The 24,107-nt window shown below is 38.8% G+C and overlaps 1 protein-coding gene across 1 annotated transcript in view; it reads left to right on the top strand.

The window, feature by feature from the left end:
* The window catches only part of rpa1 (replication protein A1), a 99,022-nt gene that overhangs the window by 42,321 nt on the left and 32,594 nt on the right, over positions 1–24,107 (top strand). Inside the window, exons 8-11 of the mRNA XM_043718171.1 lie at positions 1,943–2,045; positions 7,960–8,028; positions 14,910–15,102; positions 15,657–15,796. Coding sequence (XP_043574106.1) covers positions 1,943–2,045; positions 7,960–8,028; positions 14,910–15,102; positions 15,657–15,796 — 505 coding nt within the window. The remainder of the gene's footprint in view (positions 1–1,942; positions 2,046–7,959; positions 8,029–14,909; positions 15,103–15,656; positions 15,797–24,107) is intronic.

Raw genomic sequence — 24,107 nt, 5'->3', positions numbered from 1 at the left:
AGTCTAAAACACCATACTTTGGAAATGGCCAAACTTCAAGTATATTTTTAATCATCTGTCTTGATGGGTTCCAGGTTCCACTAAATATTTCATGATTTCATTTATAAATGACCCAACTCAATCTTTAGTTTACACCCCTTTGCTCTGGCTTTCTGAACAGAGGTAAAGAAGTTGACACACAAAGATCTGTTAATCTTTCTAACCTTTTTCAGACCTTGATTTGATCAGCACCTCAAATGGAAAACAATATAGACCAGTTTCTGCAACTAGTCCTTTTAAGTTTGAGCCTGATAACAAAACAATCTGGTGAATCTGAAATATGACCTCTCTAAGGCACTTTATTAAAATTCTTTGTTTAAAACTGATGTAATTTAACAAAGGCTGTGCACAACTGAAGCAAAATGTTGATTTTAGTACTCCACTCCCCATAGAAGGCATTTGTTTAAAAACCATAAGTTATGAGAACCTATGAAGATCAATATTTCTTGCTATAGAATCCCTCTGAATCCCTTATTAAGCTAGTCATCGTTTCAACTCTATCATTGTTGTTAATTCAGTGAGCCTTAATATGAATTTTATCTTTTTTTTTTCAAAAGCTATATGCCTCCATAGTATTCTGAAAGGACTTTAGGCATGATTTACTTTTCAAGCCAATTGTTACTCCCATTTTTGGATATGTATCAGGAGCATCTCTCAGTACTTTTGAAGTTATTTACTTTGTTATTCTAGTTGTTTAATCTGCCTATTTTGCTTCTTGGAATCTTTCCTTTTGAAAGATGCACTGTGTTCATCATTTTTGTGTTCAACATGGTACCATAGTGTCATTTAGACCTCATAAGGATAAATGGAGCATTAGATTAATATTTTCCAAAAACAGGTGCAACTATGTCATTGCATCATTTTGTGAGAAATGTCAACCTGAATTTCTTGTTCACATCTCTGGAATGAACCTGCAACCTCCAGAAATTGATGCAATTGTGCATCTCCTGAGCCGCAGCTGGCAATGTATACAGTTTTAACTTCACTATTCAAATATTGATTTTAAATTGTGATTCATGAATTTGTTTTTCGTATTAATATCTTAGGTCGTCATACTGTCTGTATAGTTTCTTCAGTTTAAAAGTTGCATTTATCCAAAAGATGCATTAGCAACATGACATTATGTTTATATAATAGTACTGCAAATGTTTCATAAAAAGAGACTGAGCTATGGCGGATAAACTCAGGGCAGGTAACCAAACACTTAGTCAGAGGTAAGTTTTAGCTGTTGTTTTGAGGGTTTTTTTGAGAATTTCTAGATTTTACTATCTAGATTTCAGAAACCATGACTGCCAGTGGTTAGCCAAACTCAGTGAGTATTGCAAGGTTCCAGAGATGTATGAAACTCCTAAAAAAGTTGGTTGTCACTTCATTAGAATTTGTACTTCATAGCAGGCATTTGATTTTGTCAGTAGATGAGTGATTCTTTGGGTTAGACTTGGGTTTGGCAGGTAACGTCAGTGTTTTATTTGCTTTTTGTTAAATCAGATATGCTATAAAATACGCGGTAGTTGCAGTATTCCACATTGGATGAGTAAAACAGTTTCTTCTGCTTCCTTTTTCTTTCCCCTCTCTAATTTGTAAGTGTAATGCTTTCAGCTCAGGGTACATTATGGACATAAATATATTACAAAAGTGCTTGGATATGAGTAACTTTGAAGGAAGTTTCTAAGATATACAGAGCACAGAAAAAAAATCCTGCTTTTCTTTTGCTATCACATTAATGCATTGCATTGTTTAGCAAGTAACAAACCATTTCAGATTATTCTCAAAATTGATTTTTGTGGTTGTGCCAGAGTATTAACAAAGTTGTTAGGTATAGTCTCTGCACAAGAGTCTATTCTTTTGAGTTGGCTTAAGTTGTGACATAAAAAGGTTGTATTAAATCTTGCCTTTTCCCTAGGTGGACAATTCGGGCTCGTGTTACCAATAAGAGTCAAATTAGAACGTGGAGCAACTCCCGTGGAGAGGGAAAGCTATTTTCCATTGAGCTGCTGGATGAAAGTGTAAGAATCCTCCTGTGAATGTTTGTGTTGTTTTGTTTATTGACCACTAGGAGAGAGTCCCAGTAAACTGCTTCATAATCAGCAGGGGGCAGACTTTCCTGTTATTGTTGCTTCATGAGCCCTTGAGGGAGATCTTTGTATATGATGGCCAAATCAATCCATCTCTGTTTGGACTGTTCATACTTAGAGCATTTTTTAAAGTCAACTTATTGATCGACCTGATGGACCTACTTTTTAAACCTTTTTAAAATTGTGTATTGATTTATTTTAATTTTTTTATTAGCCATGTTGGGTTTATTACTAAGGCTTTTTGGAAAAAAATCCAATATACTATTTAAAATGATTTGTTGCTAATTTTTTAAATACTCGTTTGTATGTTAGAACACTGTACAGGCCGAAGATTTCACAGCGTGGCACCAAACTGTCCAATGGTTTCTGAAGACCTGACATAATTTGATTTTTCTATAGTTGGCACAGCCTGACCTGATCCAATATTAGATTTCAGGCCATCCTGATTATTGCACTTAACAGAGAAGTTTAGAGATGCATTCTAATTGATTTGACAAACCACCTTTCAGATATCATTTTCATACTGCCTAGCCAAAAATATCTGCAAAAAAACAGTCGAAGTCTCTTAGTTGATCTAGTGCAGTTGTCTCTCTCAACATTTTATGGAGACTTTATTGGGCCTGCAGAATTTATTTTTCTCTGCTAATAGTATAATTTTAGCAGCTGTACCATTTGTCACGATGCATACAATCATATGGTACAGAACAAGGATGTTCGGCCCATCATATCCATGCTAGTCAACAAAAATCTGATTGCACGAGTCTCATTTTCCTCTGAGAGGCTACAGTGACAAAATTGAATATCAAAATTCTCTTTAATGTCTCAATGGATTCTAACTCAACTATCCCTTGGGGCAGAGAGTTCCAGTCTCCCATCACCCTTTGAGCGAAAAACATTCTTGTCTCCCCCACTTTCTTAGCCATCTACTTCTTACCTTAACTCTGCCCCTAGATATTGACCCCTCTCACAATGGGGTGGAAAAAATGCCTTCATAGCTACCCTATCTACCTATCTCCATCATAATCGTGTACAGGCCCCCTGTCAACTTTCACTGCTCCAAGGAAAACAGGACAGTCTAACCAATCTTTCCTCATGGCTCAAGACACCTCAGCACAGGCAACATCCTGGTAAATTGCCCTTGCATCTTCTCTAAAGCAATCACATCCTATAATGTGGTGAACAGAACTGCATGTGATATTCCAATTTTGGTCTAACTGCCATTTTTTGCAGTTCCTTGTTTGTTCTAAATGTAGTGTCAGAACAGTGAGAAGCAGTTTTATCTGCATATAGCTACTCTCCCAGTTCACTTGGATCAAATTGTACAGTATCTTCACTAACATTAGTCCCCCTGCCCACTGTAGAAATTACTTTCCTGATCTATCTTTATCATGTTCTATAACTATCCAAAATCTAACTGAGTTGTACTCATTGTATTCAAAATGCTCCCCTACTGAGAGGCTGTCCACCTGCCAGCTCATACTTGTGAACATATGGTCCAGCACTGCCACTTCCCCATTCTACATACTAGCTTAAAAAAAAAGTTCTCCTGCATGAAATTTTGGAATTTTCTCCCTCCTACCTTGCACATTAAAATAATCCCACTTAAAATTTGGATAGTCAAAATTATTTTTCACTAGCTTATTCTCAAACGTTTCTGAAATTTGATGACTCATTTGCTCCTCTGTCTCCCTGACTGTTGGGGTCATATGATACACACCCAATGAAATGTTTGTCCCTTTTTTTGACAACTTCTACCCATATGGCTAGCCTTGATAGTCCTTCCAGGATACCATCCCTCTGTATTCCTTAATCAATATTGCAAACTCTGCTTCTCTCCTGACAAATCTCTGATTTGTCTGAACGCTCTGTAACCAGGAATGTTGAACTGCCAATCCTGCCCATCTTTCAGCCAGTTCTCAGTTAAGTGCTCCCACGTGCCTACCTGCCCTTTATTCATCTGTTTTATTCCTCAGCATCCTTTTATTTTTGAATATATTCTATTGGGTATTGCTAAAATCACTTCTTTCTTATGTATCACTTTTTTCTGCCTTCAGGCTCGTTCACTTGCATTTTAGCTTATGATTCCATCCCAGCTTATCTTCCCTCTAAACTACCTGCCAGGGTCCTAACTCTCTGCCAACCTAGTTTAAATTCACCCAAACTGCATTAGCAAAACCTTCGTTTGAGGATGGTCCCATTCCTGTTCAGTTGTCATCTGACCAACTTCTAGAGGTCTTGCTTCTCCCAGAAATGGTTCCATATCCTCAGGAATCTACTTCCATACATCCTGCACCATGTCTCCAGCCTGCATTCATCTGCTGTATTCATCTAAGCATTTGTGCATGGCACCTAGTGCAATTTGGAAGTTAATGCCTTTTGAAATCTTGCATTCAGTTTCCTACCTAATTCCCTGAAGTATGCTTGTAAGACCCAATCTTTCTTTCTTCCTTTGTCATTGGTCTCAAAATGAACCACAAATCTAGCTGTTTACATTCTCTGCAGCACTTCTGTGCCATCCTTGACTTGGGAGGGTGGGGGTGGTACATCAATGATTTTTAAAATGTTTGAAGTTTAATATTTTGTGGTGTTCGATTTTTTTTTTGGTAATGGTAACTCATTGAATAAGTATTGTGTGAATAGCTTTGCCCTTTGATACTTTGCCCAGTTAGTCATGTTGGACAAAGCAAAGCAAATTAGCTAGATACTGAGGGGAAACAAAAGCACAGCTCCAGGACTAGAGTGGGGAATTGAGATGCACTTGATTTCTGTATCAATAGGTGGCATGGTCAATGTGGTAAAACAACCTCCCTCTATCTCTTAATCACGGATCCAAGAAATGACTGTAAACTGGCTTATTTGATTGAGGCAGTGTCACGGTTGTACTCATTCAGACCTTATTGTCAAAACAGTCAAGTGTGGAAAGACCTGTCTTCTTCATGCTATAGCAGTTAACTTCTGTTTTGTGGATGCTTTTGCATACTACAGAAAAACCATGGATTAACTAACTCTCCACTGACTGATTACAGAACCTGTCATCCTTGGCTCGCAAGCAGTTAATCATTACTAGCGTCAGTTATAAAATAGAAACATTAGAGTAGTTATCCAGCAAGTGACCATTTGGTCTGTCATGTCTCTGCAAGAACAACTCATTTTGTTCTGCTTACCTGCCTTTTTCCTGCAACCCTGAATTCAAGAGAAGAAATTTAAGACAGTTGCAGCTATATCTGAGAATTCAGTCAAAACCTCTAAATCCAGAGAATGATGAGAATATGTTGACCTTACTACCAGTGGAAATCCTGCAAATACCTGAGATGCATTGAAGAAGAATCTGCAGAAATAAATACTGACATAGATCAGAGGTGCTGAATGGCTGTACTCTCCGCACTGCCTAAGGATCAGTTAATTCCGTATTATTTGCTGCATGTTCTTAACAGTGATCCATCCTCTTGTCAGTGCATTTGGGTCCAAGAATCTCAAAAAAAAAAATTCTCCTTATCTGTAAAATCCCAACTAGGAATATTTGTAACTTTTGAGTTTCAGTTCTGGAATATTTAAGCTGTCAGGCTGCTTTGAGTGCATTTGCAACGTATTTTGAGAGCAAAATTTTTAATGACCAAAATTGAGCAGAAACTACATATCCGTTGGGGAAGGCACTTAGTTAATACTGCAGATCACAGTCTCCATTAAGCACTTGACCTTAGAACTTCAGAGAATTGTATGGAATGCAATTTGTACCCGACTGTTCGGAATTCAAATAATTTTGTCTTTAGTATAGTAAAGAGTTTAAATAAATGTACGGTCTGGCTGGGTCATCTAATCATAAAACATAAGACTGCAATGAATTATACAACAAAATCTGACGTTTCCTGGAGTAATTTGAATGTTTACACATACAGGGCAGCCATTGTATTTCTATTCAGAAGATAATTGAGTGGGATAATCCTTCTAAGTTAAGATTCTGGAATTTAGTTTGCATTTTTTTTGATTAATACAAGATAGAGTTTGGCATGACTAAGCACTTGCATGTCTACAGCACACGAGCCAGTCATTTGGTATATGCCACAGTATACTCTGTTGAATCATTTTTTTTTGTCATCCTGCATATCCCTCTATTCCATTCTTCAATTTGTCTATCAAGACTTCCTTGAAAGGCCCACATTTCTGTTCTGTCCACTCCATGTGGCAATAAAATCTACATTTTCTTCACTGGTGAAGCAATTCTTCCAAACTACTGCTACTTCTGTCTTTGGCTTCACAGTGTTCAACCCTGCCATCTTATTCTAGAATATCTGCTTGTTTCAAGCCATAGGATTTTGTTTCTTATTTCATCAGCTGATCTAACACAAGTTACAGATTCTGCAGAAACTGGATAATGGAATATACTTATGACGTGCAATTTCCAGTATCTAATAGACCTGAAGCTATTTCCCCTGTTTAAACTTCAAATATGATCAGTGATGTTGAATAATTTTCCCTGTGAAGGAACTCTGAATTATGTTGCATCTCATCTGTATTTGTGTGTCGCTTCAGCATTTAAACGTCAGGTTGGTTTTCATCTTTATCTCTCTGGCTATAATCTGGAAGAATGGATTTAACACCATTTATTTTTCAGAACTTTGTTTTACTATGTAATGAAATTTGTTTTAATCTGCTATTTTGGTTATTATTGCTTTTTTAAACCATGATCGTAATATTTCTGGATATGGGTTTGCTCGCTGAGCTGAAAGGTTCATTTCCAGACGTTTCATTACCGTACTAGGTAACGTAGTAAGTTCAGTGGACCTCATGCGAAGCAATGCTTAACATTTCTACGGAGCGGTCTTGGTTTGAACCATCTATAATTATGGTACTTTAACTCTACACTCCATTTGTTCATCAATTTATGATGGCAGACTGATTTTTTTTTTGTTGCATCTGCAAATTTGTTTGTTCATTCTCCTCTGGTTGCAGCAATGATTTCCTCCCACTTGGCAACATATTTGATTCTTGGCTGCTTAAGCATAATATTCTTACCATAACATGATGCTGTTTTGGGATCATTTTCCAGTCCCACATATTAGTGGATGTATGCACAAAGAAATATTGATTTGGGTCTGTGTAATCCAATGATTTTAAAAAATTATAAATAGCATTTTTCCATCGTTAAATAAAAATGTCCACTTTTGAAAGGTCCTAGTACTTGTACATAGCCACATGGGTGAGCTATAAATTAAAGAGCTTTTTTGGTTTAAAAGTCACTGCACTTCTTTTCCATTGTTAATTATTCACAATTTTTGACATTTAGTATTTATTACTAAATCTTATTCACCAAACACTCTATAAATGAGTATTTTTCTGGTCTCTTGTTAATTCTTTCCACCAAAACATCAAGAGATGTGTGGTTGAAAGAACAGTAATATCTAAAATAGATTCCACTGTACCACTTGTTAAAATACAATAAACTTTAATTTAAAAAGTAAATGGAAGCAATTTGTCTCAAAGCTGACTGTTTAATGGAATAGTTTGGCAGCATTGATTTTTTTTTTAATGAATTACGTTAAGCACAAAATCACATAAGCTAGGCTGTCCTACTGACACACAATTGAGCATGGTTTTTCACCTGTAGCTTCCCTGCATAGTAATTTCTTTATCTAGCTGAGACCTCTGAGGCAGTTCCTGATAGAGAAATTGTGTCCTTCACACCAGTTGGAAGGACCATGAGTAAGATATAATGGAGTGCCACAGAACCTGCTGAAGCTTATTGATGTTTGCAGTTAACAAATCATATATAGTTTTGATGTTGATGCAGGAATCATCCTTAACTAGATGCAGAATTTCTATTGATTTGAATTGTTTTGTTTTGCAGGGTGAAATTAGAGCCACAGCTTTCACTGAGCAGGTGGATAAGTACTTCCCACTTATTGAAGTGAATAAGGTAAAGAGCCCCGTGTTGTCCTCAGAAACACATGACAACACTTAGTACATTGTGTTTATACTCCCAAGATGTTTTCTGGCAAATACTCAGATTTGTACACAAGCAATTTGCTTCCAAAGTGAAGGCAGCTGTAGCAGGCGGATGCTTGTACATTCAATAATCTTGTTATATTACAGTGATCTTGAGCTTTACTTCAGATGGAGCTTGAAATGTATCTCTAACAGTCATTTATGTAAAGGAAAATAGCTTTGTTATGGGAATTGATTTACACTTGCAACTGTAAAATCTGCATCCACACTAAGGTGCATTGTAAATCTACAGCTTGGTGTTCCTAATTTTCAAAGTGTAACATATGTGATTGTAAACAGACCCAATTCTATCAGAATGAGGGTTTACCCCTCCCCCACTTTAATTTTGAATCCAACAGTACAAATTAATTAATTGACTTTCTTGGGAGAGGTTAAAGATTTTTTGTTGAGATAAGATATTGTGTGCCCTCCCTGTGGGCATTTCTTTGTCAAAGTGTCTAAATGTGATACAAGTATGAAAGTCAGGGGAATGATATGTCATGAGTTTAACAGAGAGGGTGAACTCTCAGTTTCCGGCAGTCTTTCCTACTGTTACATGGGGCAGGGCATGTTTTGCTCCCACACTGTTTGCAAATTCGTGGCTTTCATGTGTTCCGGACCTACGCAAACTTTAGATGACACTGGACCTGACCTCGTGTTGACTTTGCCTCTTACCTATGCAAAGCCATTACAGTGATTCTTGCACCAAACTTTATTTCCCCCCCCCCCAAAAGGTGTAAATAACTGGGTGACTTGCTTTCACTAATGTAACAGGTTCTCTAAACCACTGCTGTTTCCCTGTGTATTTTGAAAGCTAATAGTGGTGAGCTTTTCATCCAATTCAAGTCAAAAGGCAGTTTAACTTCATATGAAACTTGTAGACTGCCTACGTGTGTACCAGCTCAACCTGTTACACACTACGATATGAAGTGACTGACAACAAAGACATCTGCAACTCAAAAAAAGTTCAATACAACAGTTGTCCCCGCTACACTCCTGTTCTTCAGTGACACCTGGACGAAGTATTAGAGAAATTCTACTTGCAAACACATAAACTATTCAGCCCATTGCGTCTGCTCTGCCATTCAGTGAGAGAATGGATGAGCTGATAATCCTCAACTCCATTTTCCTACCTTTGTCCCCATAAAACCTGATTCCATAAGTAATTAAAAATCTGTCCATTCCAACCTTGAATATGCTTAAAAACCCACTCCAAAGCCCTCAAAAGTAAAGAATTCCACAGGTTCACTACACTTGGAGGATAAATTCCTCCTAATATCTGTTTTAAATGGATGACCCCTTAGACTGAGATTAAACTCTCTGGTCTACACTTCCCCACAGGGGAGACAACCTTTCCACATCTACTCTGTCAAGCCCTTTTACAATCTTTGTTCAAATACCTGCAAGCATTGCAGGTAGAATTTCTCTTGCACTTGGCCAAGTCGCATTCAAGAATAGGAGTGCGGTGACTAAAACTGTTCAATTGAAATTTTGTTGAGTTCAGACCTTACTGAAGTCAAATGAGTACACATTTGGAGGCAACAGTGCATTCCCCTCGCTATCAACTGCTGAATTGAAATACTCACTTTTTTTGCGCTTCACTCCTTATGGTGGCCCATTCCCAGACTTTGGAGGACAGCTGCAACTGAATCCAGTCCATCCCTCAGACGGACTAGCAATGACTAGACTGATTTTCCTTAACTTTCAAGACTGACTGGCTCAATCTCCTGATTCAAATGGCAATGATCTCTTGACTTACATCTGATCAATGGTGTCTGTGACTGGGACCAACTATCCTGGAGTGGTATGGCATTCAGCCTGACTTTGGAAAACAACCTTACCCCATTCAGCATGCCTGAACTCTCCTTTCCATTTATTGCCATACTCATTCTCACATGTACAGTTGGTTTGCTGTGTAAGCTGCAGACTCTTTGTGCCACAAGCTGCCTGCTTGCCTTTTGCATTCAAGTATGATTATAAGACAAAAACTACTGCCTGACCCTGTCTGCTAAAATGACACCTATAAAGCTGAAGCTTTGCCATTTTGCAGTGGGTGAAGTGATGGGCCATTGACTATTCCTAACAGGTAGACGCTAATTCTGCTGAGTTGTGTAATGAAAGAGATGCAAAATTTGTCATTAGGCTTCTCCCCACATAATGGCAAGGGTTGAATAATTATAAGAGGTGATCACAATTATCTGATTTTTGGACTTTGCATAAATAATTCTTTAACCTCCATTCTTCTTGTCACCTAAAGGAAATGAAACATTTGGCCCATGATTGTTGTACTGGGTGAATCCAACAAAAATGATTAGAGCATAGAACAATACAGTGCGGAACAGGCCCTTCGGCCCTCAATGTTATGCCGACCTGTGAATTAATCTAAGCCCTACACTATCCTATCATCATCCATATGCTTATCCAAGGAATGTTTAAATGCCCCTAATGTGGCTGAGTTAAGTACATTGGCAAGCAGGGCATTCCATGCCCTTCCACACTGCATAAAGAACCTGCCTCTGACATCTATCTTAAGTCTATCACCTCTCAGTTTGCAGCTATGCCCCCTCGTACAAGCTGATGTCATCATCCTAGGAAAAAGACTCACATTGTCTACCCTATCTAATCCTCTGATCATCTTGTATGTCTCTCTTAAATCCCCTCTTAGCCGTCTTCTCTCCAATGAGAACAGACCCAAGTCCCCTCAACCTTTCCTCATAAGAGCTTCCCTCCAGACCAGGCAACATCCTGGTAAATCTCCTCTGCACCTTTTCCAAAGCTTCCTCATCCTTCCTGTAATGGGGCGGCCAGAACTGTACACAATATTCCAAGTGAGGCTGCACTAGCATTTTGTACATTTGCAGCTTGACCTCACTGCTCCAGAACTCAATCCCTCTACTAATAAAACCTAACACATCGTGTGCCTTCTTAACAGCACTATCAACCTGGGTGGCAACGTTCAGAGATCTACGTACATGGGCACCAAGATCCCTCTGCACATCCACACTACCAAGAATCTTTCCATTGACCCAGTATTCTGCTTTCCTGTTATTCTTCCCAAAGTGAATCATTTAGCTGCATTGAACTCCATTTGCCGCCTCTCAACCCAATTCTGCAATTTATCCAAGTCCCCTGCAACATTCTTCCACTCTGTCGACTTTAGTGTCATCTGCAAACTTATTAACCCATCCATTTATGCCCGTGTCCAAGTCATTTACAAAAATGACAAACAGATCTTTGTGGCACACTAGCCAGACTCCAGGCTGAATATTTTCCATCAACTACCACTTGTTGCCTTCTTACAGAAAGCCAGTTTCTAATCCAAATCACCCTCAATCCTGTGCCTCCACATTTTCTCCAAAAGTCTACCATGTGGAACCTTATCAAAGGCTTTACTGAAGTCCAGTTACACCTTGTCAACTGCCCTATCCTCATCCATGTGATCGGTCACCTTCTCAAAAACCTCAATGAGACATGACCTGCCCTTGATGCAAAACCATGTTGACTATTTGAAATCAAATTGTTGCTTGCTAGATGATTATAAATCTATCTGTTGCAGTCCTATCCAAAACTCTTCCTACAACAGACTTAAGGCTCACTGGTCAATAATTACCTGGGTCATCTCTACTGCCCTTGAACAAGGGCACAACATTTACAATCCTCTGGTACTAAATCTGTAGACAATAATGACTCAAAGATCAAGGCCAAAGGCTCCACCATCTTCTCCCTAGCTTCCCAGCGAATCCTCTGATAAATCCCATCCGGCCCAGTGGACTTGTCCACTTTCACTCCTCCTAGAATTGATAACACCTCCTCCTTACTTACCTCAATCCTTTCTAGTCTAACAGCCTGTATCTCAGTCTTCTGTACAATATTCTCCTTTTCCTGAGTGAAAACAGTTGAGAAATATTCATTTAGCACCTCTCCGATCTCCACAGGGTCCACACACAACTTCCCACTTTTGTCCATGACTGGCCCTATTCCTACCCTAGTCATCCTTTTATCCCTTCATCACCTCATCTGAACCATCTCGTCTCCCTCTTTCATTAACCAGAGATAAAATTTCTTCAGTAAACCATGGTTCCCTTACCTTATCACTTCCTCCCTGCCTGACAGAGGCATATGTATCAAGGGCACGCAATATCTGTACCTTAAACCAGCTCCACATTTCAATTGTCCCCCTCCCCTGCATTAAGCTACCCCATTCTATGCATCCTAAGTCTTGCCTAATTGCATTATAATTGCTCTTCCCCCATCGATAACTCTTGCCCTGTGGCATGTACCTATCCCTTTCCATCACTAAACTAAACCTAACCGAATTATGGTCACATTCCAAAATGCTCACCTACCATTAAATCAAACACCTGGCCTGGTTCATTACCAAGTAGCAGATCCAGTGTGGCCTACCCCCTTTTTTTCCCCCCCTTGTCAGCCCTTCGATATACTATGTCAGGAAACCCTCCTGCACACATTGGACAAAAACTGATCCATCTGATGTACTAGAGTTACAGCATTTCCAGTCAATGTTGGGGAAGTTAAAGTCCCCCACAATGACCACCCTGTTCCTTTCACTCCTACCCAGAATTATTTTGCCAATCCTCTCCTCCACATCCCTGGAACTGTGTGGAGGCCTCATTTTAAAAAAAACTCGCAGCAGTGTGACTTCCCCTCTTCTGTTTCTAACCTCAGTCCATACCACCTCAGTAGACGAGTTCTCGTCAAAGGTTCTTTCAGCCGCCGTTATATTGTCCTTGACTAACAAAGCCACACATTTCCCCCTCTTTTACTACCTTCCCTGATCTTAATGAAAGATCTAAACCTGGAACCTGCAACATCCATTCCTCACCCTGCTCTATTTATGTCTCTGAAATGGCCACAACATCAAAGTCCCAGGTACCTATCCATGCTGCAAGCTTATTCTGGATACTCCTGGAACTTCGAACCAGCTTGCTGTCTGCCAGCGTACTCCTGTGAAATCCTGTCCATGTCCTCCCTACTCAATGCTGTGTACTGGAACTACACAACAGGTTTCCATCCCCCTGCAGAGCTAGCTTAAACCCACCAGAAAAACAGTAGCAAATTTCCCATCCAGGATATTAGTACCCTCTGGTTCAAGTGAAGAACATCGTTTGTAGAGGTCCCATCTTCCCCATAATGAGCCTCAATAATCCATTTACCTGAATCCCTCCCTCCTGCACCATCCCTGCAGCCACATGTTCAGCTGATGTCTCGCCCTGTTGCTCACCTTGTTATCACGTGGCACAGGTAACAAACTCTTTGTTCTAGCTCTCAGCTCTATTCCTCTTTCTACCTATATTGTTGGTACCTATGTGGACCATGACTTGGGGCTGGTCACCCTATCCCTACATTACTTTTATAGTCTCACCAAGGCATTTGATACAGTCCGCTGGAAAGTGCTTTGGGACACCATATCCAGATTGGGTATCTTGCTGGTTTTTGCTGGTTTGTCAACTGCCTGAAGAGCAGAAAAGTCTCATGCTGCTGAGCAAATTGTAAGTTCAGGAATTGATCCTTTTCTCCACTTTGCCTCTTCAACCATTATTTTGAGTTAAGGGATGGCTTGATAGTGGGGATAAACATCTTCCAAATACACAGCAATGTCTTCAATCTGTGATAACCATTCTTTTACCAAAACTGCAGCAAAGCTAATCATGCAACGATTCAGAGCATGAACACTGTCCTCCAATTTGATTTTCTTCAGTGAGTGAACTCAAATTGAATTTTCTTGTGGGTGATTCTTCTGTGTATAGAACCCTTCAAATGATCGGTCAATATTCTGAAGGAAAGACTTTCACTGAAGTGAAATTTATACTGATCTAAGTTTTCAAAATTATGAAGATTTTGAGGAGCCAAACAGAAAATGTGTACTTTTTACAAGAAGCATGAAGGAGTTAGTTGCTATTTAGTCAGAGGCAATCATTTAAAAGGAAACTCGTGTTAAAATGAAGATATTCATGCTGTTGCTGAGATAGTGAGATTTGAACTTGTGCTTCTGAATCATCTGAGTGGGTTCCTGGATTATGAGCCAAGTAACATAACAAGACAGAAGCATAGTATCTATTAGAATATTTATCTCCATTTGAGATTAAGGCATCAGTACAGGCACATGGATCAAATGACATTGGACAGGTAATTTTGATTGATCTCAGTCTTGAGTATCCGTTTTAAAATTTATTGCCATTTCTATTGTAAATCAGAGTATAAAATTGAAACACATCGTCTAATAACATATATATAAACTGCATTTGTTGGAAGCCATAGATTTGCTAAGAAAATGCCTGAGTTTGTCAATATCCAGAATCCATTTATTTTCTACTTTAGTCTAATCTGATGAAAAATACTGACTGAACATGTTGCATCACAATATTTGTGGTGGGTCACTTTTATTTGTTTCTTTTGCTTCCTTAATTACACAGTTTTGGCTGAGGATCAGGCATCTGCCAATTAGATGAGGTTTGTCATACAGTAAAGAATGACCAACTCAACACCTCAAGCCTGTTACGTAGACCAGACAGGATGTCTTAATTGAGCTGTGGTGCTTCCTTTTTGGCCAGAGGCATGTGGAGATTGGAAGGAGATGCAAAAGTTATCCCAAAAAAGACACACGCAAGAAATTACACTTGAAACAAGTCATAAGAATAGTTGTGGTAAACTTGTGCATTTAACTGTTGAGTTACTTTGTCTGATTATAATTTTGTCATTAAATTTGAGGTTTGATATGGGGAGAGAAAAGCTGTGAATTATTGTTAGTGGTTTAAAACAGTTGGATTAAATGCTTCTGCTTTGTAATTCCAGGTATATTATGTGTCAAAAGGAACATTGAAGACAGCCAATAAACAGTATACATCTGTGAAGAATGATTATGAAATGACTTTTACTAATGAGACCACTGTGATCCCTTGTGATGACTCAGATGATTTGCCAACAGTCCAATTTGAGTTTGTACCAATAGATCAGCTGGAAAATAAAAACAAGGATACAATGCTTGGTGAGAGACTTTTAAAGGGCAGGTTCTATATAGTTCTAACATTTGTAATGTATGGTTTTGCTCATGGTACTTTTTGGATGCCTCATCCTGCTCTTTGCAAGCACAACTTAGTGTTGAAGTGGTACATAGTAATGTTACTACATATCAAAATTCATGAAATCCTATCCAATCCCCCCGCCCATTTTTTCAAAATTAAGAGCAAAGAATTGACTGTGGCCCCTCAGACCTGTTCTGCTGTTTAATGCACTGATCCTCAACTTGAGCTTCACTTTCACCTTGGACTCCTGATTCCCTGAGTAGCCTAAAAATGTATCAACCTTTGCCTTGGCTGTATTCAACAGCTGAGCAGTTATTTCAGAAAAGGTCTCTGCTTCAATTTTGACTTGAAGTTGGAACAAACAGTTTTCAGCCCACATCAATTGTTGGCCACTAAGTACTCTGTATTTCACCCATTGTACTAAATTTTCCAGTGTCTTGTGGGAATTGGTTGCTGTATTCTAATAATCTATTGTTGTAGAATTTCTCATTGTCACTTTTTAAATGGCTCTTTCCAGATGTAATTGGAGTCTGCAAGTCATTTGAAGATGTCACTAAGATAACAGTGAAGTCAAACAATCGAGAAGTATCCAAGAGGAATGTTTATTTGTTGGATATGAGTGGAAAAATTGTCTCTACTACGCTGTGGGGTGAGGATGTAAGCATCCTTCTTTTCAAAATTTGCTTTTACATCAAATTAATCAATTATTTGCAATACTTGAAGTTGACAATGTTCTTGTAGTAGTGTTTATATTGGTTATTGTCTGAATTCTGGTCACAATGGATAGGCCTGTGTAGCACCTTTGGTAGGGAAGCAGTCAGCACCAGTCATCTGACCTACACTGATGTGGCATGTTATTTCAAGATACAGTTGTATCTGTGTAGCTAGAACTAACAGTTTTGTATTCTTAATCTTTTTCTTCCTTGGGTCTTTGTCATATTTCAGTGAAATTAATCATTTTATACTAATTAACAGTGTCTTCCAGCTTGTACTTAGAAAAGTTGAATTTCTAAGACTCAGTTTTTAGCTAAGAAATAGGGGTTGGTTTCTACATGTGTAACACTTCTGGAGAGTATGGAATCTGCATTCTCATTGCCCTGCTATAGCAGTAGCTATGTTGGATGCTGTTCTGTCACCCCACCTCATGAAAAAGTGCGAACTGAGTGGAAAGTATTTAAATTGTTTTTAATCTTTAGAAGTTGGTTTTTTGTAAGCTAAATTCATTCAACTCATCAAAAATACAAAAAAAACATTTTATGCAATTTCACTCACTCCCTTTATTCAGGACAAAAGAATCTCTCAAACTTTCTTCATCTTGTTGTGAAGTGCATTAGATATCCCATGAATGCCATCTCCATTTTAATTTTGTACTAGAAAGCTACAATGAATTGCCACAGAATTGTTAACCTTGAGGTCCCAATCCTCTTCCCTTGGTGAACATCTCTCTGATCATCCAGTCATGCTACTTTTTTTTAAATGCCATTTTTGAAGTACTTGTTCAGAGAGACAGGATTGGTCACACCATGAATCACTGCTGTAAACTTTAGCAAAATCAAGGTGTGATCCAAACCTGTATCCAAATGAGAAGGCTTTTGATTTCTCTATGACCAGGTCAGAAGCATCAGACTTTATTAACCATGTTTGCCAAGCCACCTTCATCCATACAACCATCCTTTATCATGGTTGTGATTGACTTCCCTATTTTCTGAGGGTTTTTTCCTCTTGTCTATCACTATTGGCTTGAGTTTTGTCATATCAAACATACGTGACTGTGTTTCTGTGAACCTACTATTGTGATCAGTTGTCTTCATTAATACTTCTTTCACTTTAATTATGCAATGAATGTCTAGCAAAATTCATGGGAGTTTCATTCATGTTTGCAGTACAGGCTAGTCTGTCCATTCTTTTGTCCATATTTGATGACAAAGTTTGTGCCAGGTTTATTGTATTTCAAGTTCTGATGGGAGATGTTTTGTGGTGCAGTACAAAATTGTTTCTATTCAGAAACCTGGTAGGGTTGGCGTTGAAATCTACAGTTCTTGCGTTTGTTTGTTTTGAGATAAATATTCAGATCCTCAAGAAACTGATTTTTTTTTGTATTTTACAACTTTGTCTTTCTCCTGGTGCCACATGCTAGGCTTTCTTCTGTTTGTTTATTAAGTTTAAGCAGATGTTAAAAATATGTAGCTAGAAAATAACATTGGATTAGAAGGAGCTCTCGGCCATAAAATTATTTGTCTGGTCTGTAATCTCACTGCTCATCCTGAATATAATGTTGCCATATTAGTGAGATTTGCAGCACCGCCACACAGACTATTATGGTAGTAACCTTGATATCATGTTGTCTTGTGGAGCAGAGCAGCTATCATTAGTGGTGTGCTATCATTCAGTTAGGTAGGTTGGCATGAGGGCACTTTTGACTTCAGCAACAAGTGGTGTTAAGTATCATGAGTTTGGATGTTTTGGCCAAACATCTGAGTCAACTTTAGGAGAAACTGACCACTGCTTAATTATTTACTGTATATAACTCAGGCGCTAGTAAAAGGAACAGAGACTAGCATTCTGTGTAGTGTATCTCATCTTTCATGTTTTATCAGGCAGAATTTTGTTATTTTGAAAAAGATGAATGCAAAACCAATTTACAGTTACTCCACCAACATGAAGACAACTTCACTCATTATTTAATACTGATGCACACTATTCATGTTGTAGTAAGCTGGGCTTTAGGACAAATAATGGAAAATTAAAAATTTTGATGTTAATTTGAGATATCACATTTGTTAAAGACTGCAGGAGTGCATGGAAACATAAGCTAATTGAGCAGATAAATGGCACCTGCAATTCAGTGTAGGAAAAGATAAAATTTTGAGTAAGAATAGGGAAAGGCAGTTCTTAGTGAGCAGAGGTGCTATTTTTATTTATTCATGTGATGTGGATATCACAAGCAATGCCCTGTCTGACTTGCCCTTGGGAGCCATTGAGACACAACCATATTGCTGTGGGTCTAGTCATTTGGTAAGGTGAGCAGATGTCTTTCTCTAAAGTACATTTGTAAATCACATGGGCTTTTACCATATTCTGTCGTTTCATGGGCACCATTACTGATGCTTGATTTTTTTTTAATATTAGAGTAAATTTAGATTAAATTTAAATTCCCAGACCATCAGCCTAAGTGTCTGAGGAACTAGGCCACTGATGTTGCCACTATGCCATGGTCTCTTGATTTTGTTTCTGGAGCCACAGAATCGATATAACCACACAAGACGACAAAGTAATTTTGTTTGTTACTTAGTAATACATAGTTTACAACATCTTGTAAAACATAGACATAACAGCAGGAGAAAGTGAGGACTGCAGATGCTGGAGATCAGAGCTGAAAATGTGTTGCTGGAAAAGCGCAGCAGGTCAGGCAGCATCAGGTCAGGAAGGGCTGAAGAAGGGCTTATGCCCGAAACGTCGATTCTCCTGTTCTCTGGATGCTGCCTGACCTGCTGCGCTTTTCCAGCAACACATTTTCAGCATAGACATAACAGCATCCAAAGAAGCGTGAGATTGGTTTACTTAGAAGTTACCATAATGTGGAATTACAGTTGTGAAAAATGTGAACGTTTTGGAGTGACTTAATGGAGACCATTAAGGTTATTTTAGTTTGTGCAGTGATGAATTATTTATGCTGATCAGTGAGGTTATAACAATGGCACTAATTTAAACATACTCTGAAATTAATGTTAGAAAATAAGTTGAGTAGTTTGGATGTGAAATTTTCTTCCACAAACTGATGAAACATTGCCCAGCATTTAGTTTCAAGAGAATAATTAATTGCATAGAAGTGGGAATAATAGAGTGACAAGTGATTATGTGAAGAGATGTTAGAAGTCTGTTTTTGTGTTGTATTGATTCTGATTTTTGGGTGGAATGACAGTTAATTCCTTACATAAAGTTAGTGGTTTCTGGCTTGTACTTTTTAAAAAGAGGCATAGAATAGAACATTTGGAAAATGATATTCTCATGTAGCAAAGTCAGCATGGCCTCATGGAAGAGAAATCATGTCAGGCTAATATATTAAGGATTTTTGAGGAAGTCTTAACAAAGTTGGTAGAGGGAAACCAGCAGATGTCATTTGACAAGGTACCTCTCAAGACATTAAGTCATAAGATAAGAGCCCCTGGATTAGAGGTAGTGCATTGGCATGGTGGAGAATTGGCTCATGGGCCGGAGACAGCGAGTGGGGATAAGGGGTTTTTTTCAGGTTGGCGACTTGTAACCAGTGGGGTTCCACAGAGATCAGCGCTGGGGCTGCAACTGTTTACAATGTATATTAATGACTTGGAGGGAGGAAGTGAATGTACAGTAGCCAAATTTGCAGATAACAAAAGAAAGGTATGTTGTAAGAGGGAAACCAGCTTTACTGAGAGATATTGATAGGTTAAGCAGGCAAATATTTTGCAAATAGAGTATAATATGGGGAAAATGTGAAGTTTGTTTTGGACAAAAAGAATATTTAAATGGGGATAAACTGCAGAAAGCTGCAACGCAAGGACTTGGGGTTACTTGTGCAGGAAACATGCCAAAGCTCGCACACAGGTGCAGCCGGTAATCCAGAAGGCTAATGGAATGTTGGCCCTTGTTTCAAGGGAGTTAGAGTAGAAGAGTAGGGAAGTCTTACTGCAATTGTACAAGGAGCATGTGAGATCACATTTGAAGTACTGTGAGCAGTTTTTGTTCCCTTATTTAAGGAATGATATTGTTTCATTGGAGGTAGTTCAGAGAAATTCCACTAGGATAACACCTGTCTTATGAGCAAAAGTGGAACTCTACTGCTGTGAGCATAGAAGAAAGAGGTGATCTTATTGAAACATACAGGATTCTTAAGAGGCTTGACAGGGTAATTGACGAGAGGATATTTCCAGTCATGGCAGAGTCTAGTTACAGACTGCATAGTCTCAGAATAAAGGGGTGCTGGTTTAAGACTAAGATGAGGAATTTCTTCTGAGAGTTGAGAGTCTATGTATTTTGAAAGCTGAGATTCTTGATCAGTAGGGGAAGCGAGCGTTACAGGGAAAGGGCAGGAAAGTAAGCATAAGGAATATCCAATCAGCTGAGATTCAATTGAATGGCAGATCAAGCTCGAAGGGCTGAACAGCCAACTCCTATTGCTATTTCTTATAATCTTGTGGACAGTTGCAAGGTGGTGACCTTGGGTGAGGGGGGCAGTGACTGCTGGCAGGTGAGTGAGTTACTGTATCTGAATCTTTATAAAATTAACTTAACATTTAACTGAAAGTTACTGTTTAATTTCTCAATATCCCAACCTAGAGCCAGGATGTACAAGGCCTCCACGAGAAAAGCGATCTTCATCTAATGTTAGTTTTAGAAGCATATGAATACAGCATCTCAGTGTGGGTTTGCATTGTGTATTAGCATTTGGAATTAGGGGAAGGAGGTGCTCCTTTTGCTCTTTCTCACTTTTCATTCTTAAGTGTTTGGTTCTTCATTATGTTTGATCATAATCTGCTAAGTGAGAAGGTCTGCTGTATTTCTGAAAATCAAAACACAGACAACTGGTTGCAAGCTGATTCCATTCTGGAGTCTGTTCTCTAGTCGATTTGTGCACAAGTCGAAACACAATGCAAGACAACATAAAGTAGCCATTTATATTTTTTCAAATGTTTGTATGTAAGATCTTGAAAATTGCACCCTTGCATAGGATCTCATTCATAAGTACAAGTGTTCAAACTTCGAACATTTGTAAATCGGGGACACTCTGTAGTATAGAAATTTGAAATTTGGTTAATAAAACATGAAATAAAATTGAGTAAAATAAAGAAGTTAATTAAAATACATCAAAGTTGGCAGACCGGTGATATCTCATAGTTGCAACATGGGAGCTCCTGAATGCCCGTGTGATCCAGGATAAGCATGCCTGCAGGAGGTGTTTGTGGCTGAGGCTGTGTTTGAGCTGATGCTAAACTACAAACACTGCAACGTGTCAGGGTGGGGGAATGTTGACGAAACATTTTGTGTGAGAATCGGTCAGACCCCTTTTTAGGTTAGGATCTTTTGATTAGAGTAGATGACAAGAACAAAGTTTCTCTGTCAGTAAGGCTGGTAATGAGAGCAAGAAGGCAGGTGTCTCTGCCATCATGATTGTCCAGCAGGTCTGAGATTCTTTGAGCTTGTTTGAATAAGAGTGAGGGTTATAAGGTAGGTGAACTAACTGACCTTGCCACTTTGTTATGGAAATCCATTCCAGTCAAGGAAATCAAAATGGAATGTTGTGAAGGTAGAGGGCTGGGCACTGTTCTACTCACACAAAACCGTGAGGGTCTTGACTTTGTACTATCTGTCTGGTGGATGTAGGTTTGCTCGCTGAGCTGGAAGGTTCATTTCCAGACATTTCATCACCCTACTAGGTAACATATTCAGTGAGTATCAGGCGAAGCACTGCTGCTAAGTCCTGCTTTCTATTTATATGTTTGAGTTTCTTTGGGTTGGTGATGTCATTTCCTGTTCTTTTTCTCAGGGGGTGGTAGATGGGGTCTAACTCGATATGCTTGTTGATAGAGTTCCGGTTGGAATGCCATGCTTCTAGGAATTCTCATGCATGTCTTTGTTTGGCTTGTCCCTGTTGAAACCCTAGCAGTGCTTCGCCTGAGGCCCACTAAAGATGTTACCTAATAGGGTGATAAATAGTCTGGAAATTAACCTTCCACCTCCGCGAGCAAACCTGCATCCAGAACCTCAACCTGAGCTACAAATCTTCTCAAAACTCGCTATCTGTCTGGTGCCATGTTTGGGGCACCTGCTCAGGGGTGAGATCTTAGAGTGGGAGGCAGAGGATCTAATCATTGTGGTCTCATTGGTACCAGCAACACAGACCAAGAATGAGCTTTTTAGATTCAGTATGAGATGCTGGACACCAAATTAAGAAGCAGAACCTCCAGTGTAATCTCTGCATTATTAACTGCCCGTTGTGAAAATCCTGAGAGGGCAAATAAGATTAGTGAACTGAACTTGTGGCTCAGAGTGGATTGGGAGAAGTGGGTCCTGGATCGTGGGACACTAATATCAGTACTGGGACAAATGTGATCTGTAACTTTTGGATGGTGTGCATCTGAACAGGGTGAGGCTGATGTTCTGGCAAGCTGAATAACAAGCTGAGATAGAATTTTCAATCTAAATAATGGAGGCAAGGGATCAAGTTCAGGAAGATTTGGTAAATCAAGCAGTTGATACTGAGTGAAGTAAAGTCATGAATATGGGAAACAGTAAAGTAATTGTGTAAAAACCTAAAAAAGATAAGGCTAGAGGTTGCAAAATTAAACCAGTCTAAATTCTTTATATCTGAATGTTTGTCATTTGAAACAAAGGGCATAAAAGAGTACAAATAGAAATAAGCAAGTATGACCTGATAGCCAATACAGTGATGTAGTTATAAGTTGACCTGTCTTAGGACTTTGAATATTTAAAGTTCACAGTATTTCAGAAGGACAAGAAGCTATGAAAAGGTGGAAAGATGACTCTGGCAAAATGAATAGTTGAATAGAAAGGGATGATCTAAGTTCAGGAAATCAAGTGTTGAAAGTGTTTAGATAAGAAATGAAGGCAAGAAACCACATGTGGGAAAAGTCCACAATTGGTGTATACAGGTCCATTAATAGGAATCACAGTGTAAATGGAGGGGGGAGAAAATGGAGTTTCAGAAATGTAAAGTGATAATTATGGTGTACATTAACATAAACGCAGACTAAAAGAAAAAAAGTCAAATGGGCAAGTTTATGATATGTTAATAGAAACTATTCTGAAAACAAAATTTTCGGAACAGAGCATTTTGGAACCAGCCAGAGGAGGCTGCACTGGTTTTGTGGAATAAGAGAAAATTACTTAATGCTGTCATAGTGAAGGTGCCATTATTGGTGGCAATCGTAATATAATTGAATTTTGCATTCAGTTTGAGGGAGAGAAGAGGTGGGTCTGTCTGGTTAATGGATAGACCAATAGATGCAGCGGCAGACTTTGATTGGAGATGTTTCAGAATACACAGGATATATCCTAAGAAGAAAGAATTCCAAGTGGAGTACCCAAGATCTTTTAATGGTTGTCAGGCTTAAATGGAAAGCATAAAGATGCATGGCAGGTTAGAATGGACAGAATATAAACAACAGCAAAGAATGACTAAAATATTATTAATAAGGAATGAAAATTATCAGAGTTGGCTTCTAATTTCTAGCTAGTAATTAGTTAGCTGGTAATATGAAAACAGTTGAGGTTTCTATGGATATTTGAAAGAAAAGTTAGTGAGCTTTAGTTCTATAAAAAGTGAGTATGGGGAATTAAGGAAAATAAGGACATGGCTTACTGAAAAGTATTGAAAAGGCATTATTCTTCATTGTAGGTGATGCAAGTGGCATTCCAGAAATAGCTGCAAATCAGGAAATGAAAGGCAGGGAGGATCTCTCTAGGCAACTAGGTAGAGGCAACATGGATTTTGAGAAATGGAAATCATACTTAATTTATTGAAGTCCTTTTGAGCAGGTTCATAGCTCCTTGAATGTGGAATCACTGGTAGATAGGATAGTGAAGGCAGCGTTTCGTATGCTTTCATTTATCGGTCAGAGTATTGAGTTCAGGAGTTGGGAGGTTGTGTTGCGGCTGTACAGGACATTGGTTAGGCGGCTTTTGGAACATTGCGTGCAATTCTGGTCTCCTTCCTATTGGAAAGATGTTGTGAAACTTGAAAGGGTTCAGAAAAGATTTACAAGGATGTTGTCAGGGTTGGAGAATTTGAGCTATAGGGAGAGGCTGAATAAGCTGGAGTTTTTTTCTTTGGAGTGGTCGGAGACTGAGGGATGATTTTAGAGGCTTATAAAATCATGAGGGGCATGTTGCAACACTTTAAAAGGCATTTGGATGGGTATATGAATAGGAAGGATTTGGAGGGATATGGGCTAGGTGTTGGCAGGTGGAA

This window comes from Chiloscyllium plagiosum, chromosome 28, assembly GCF_004010195.1.
Source record: "Chiloscyllium plagiosum isolate BGI_BamShark_2017 chromosome 28, ASM401019v2, whole genome shotgun sequence".
NCBI lineage: Eukaryota > Metazoa > Chordata > Chondrichthyes > Orectolobiformes > Hemiscylliidae > Chiloscyllium > Chiloscyllium plagiosum.
Note: the sequence above shows the minus strand (reverse complement) of the source record. Positions and strands in the feature narration are given on the sequence as shown.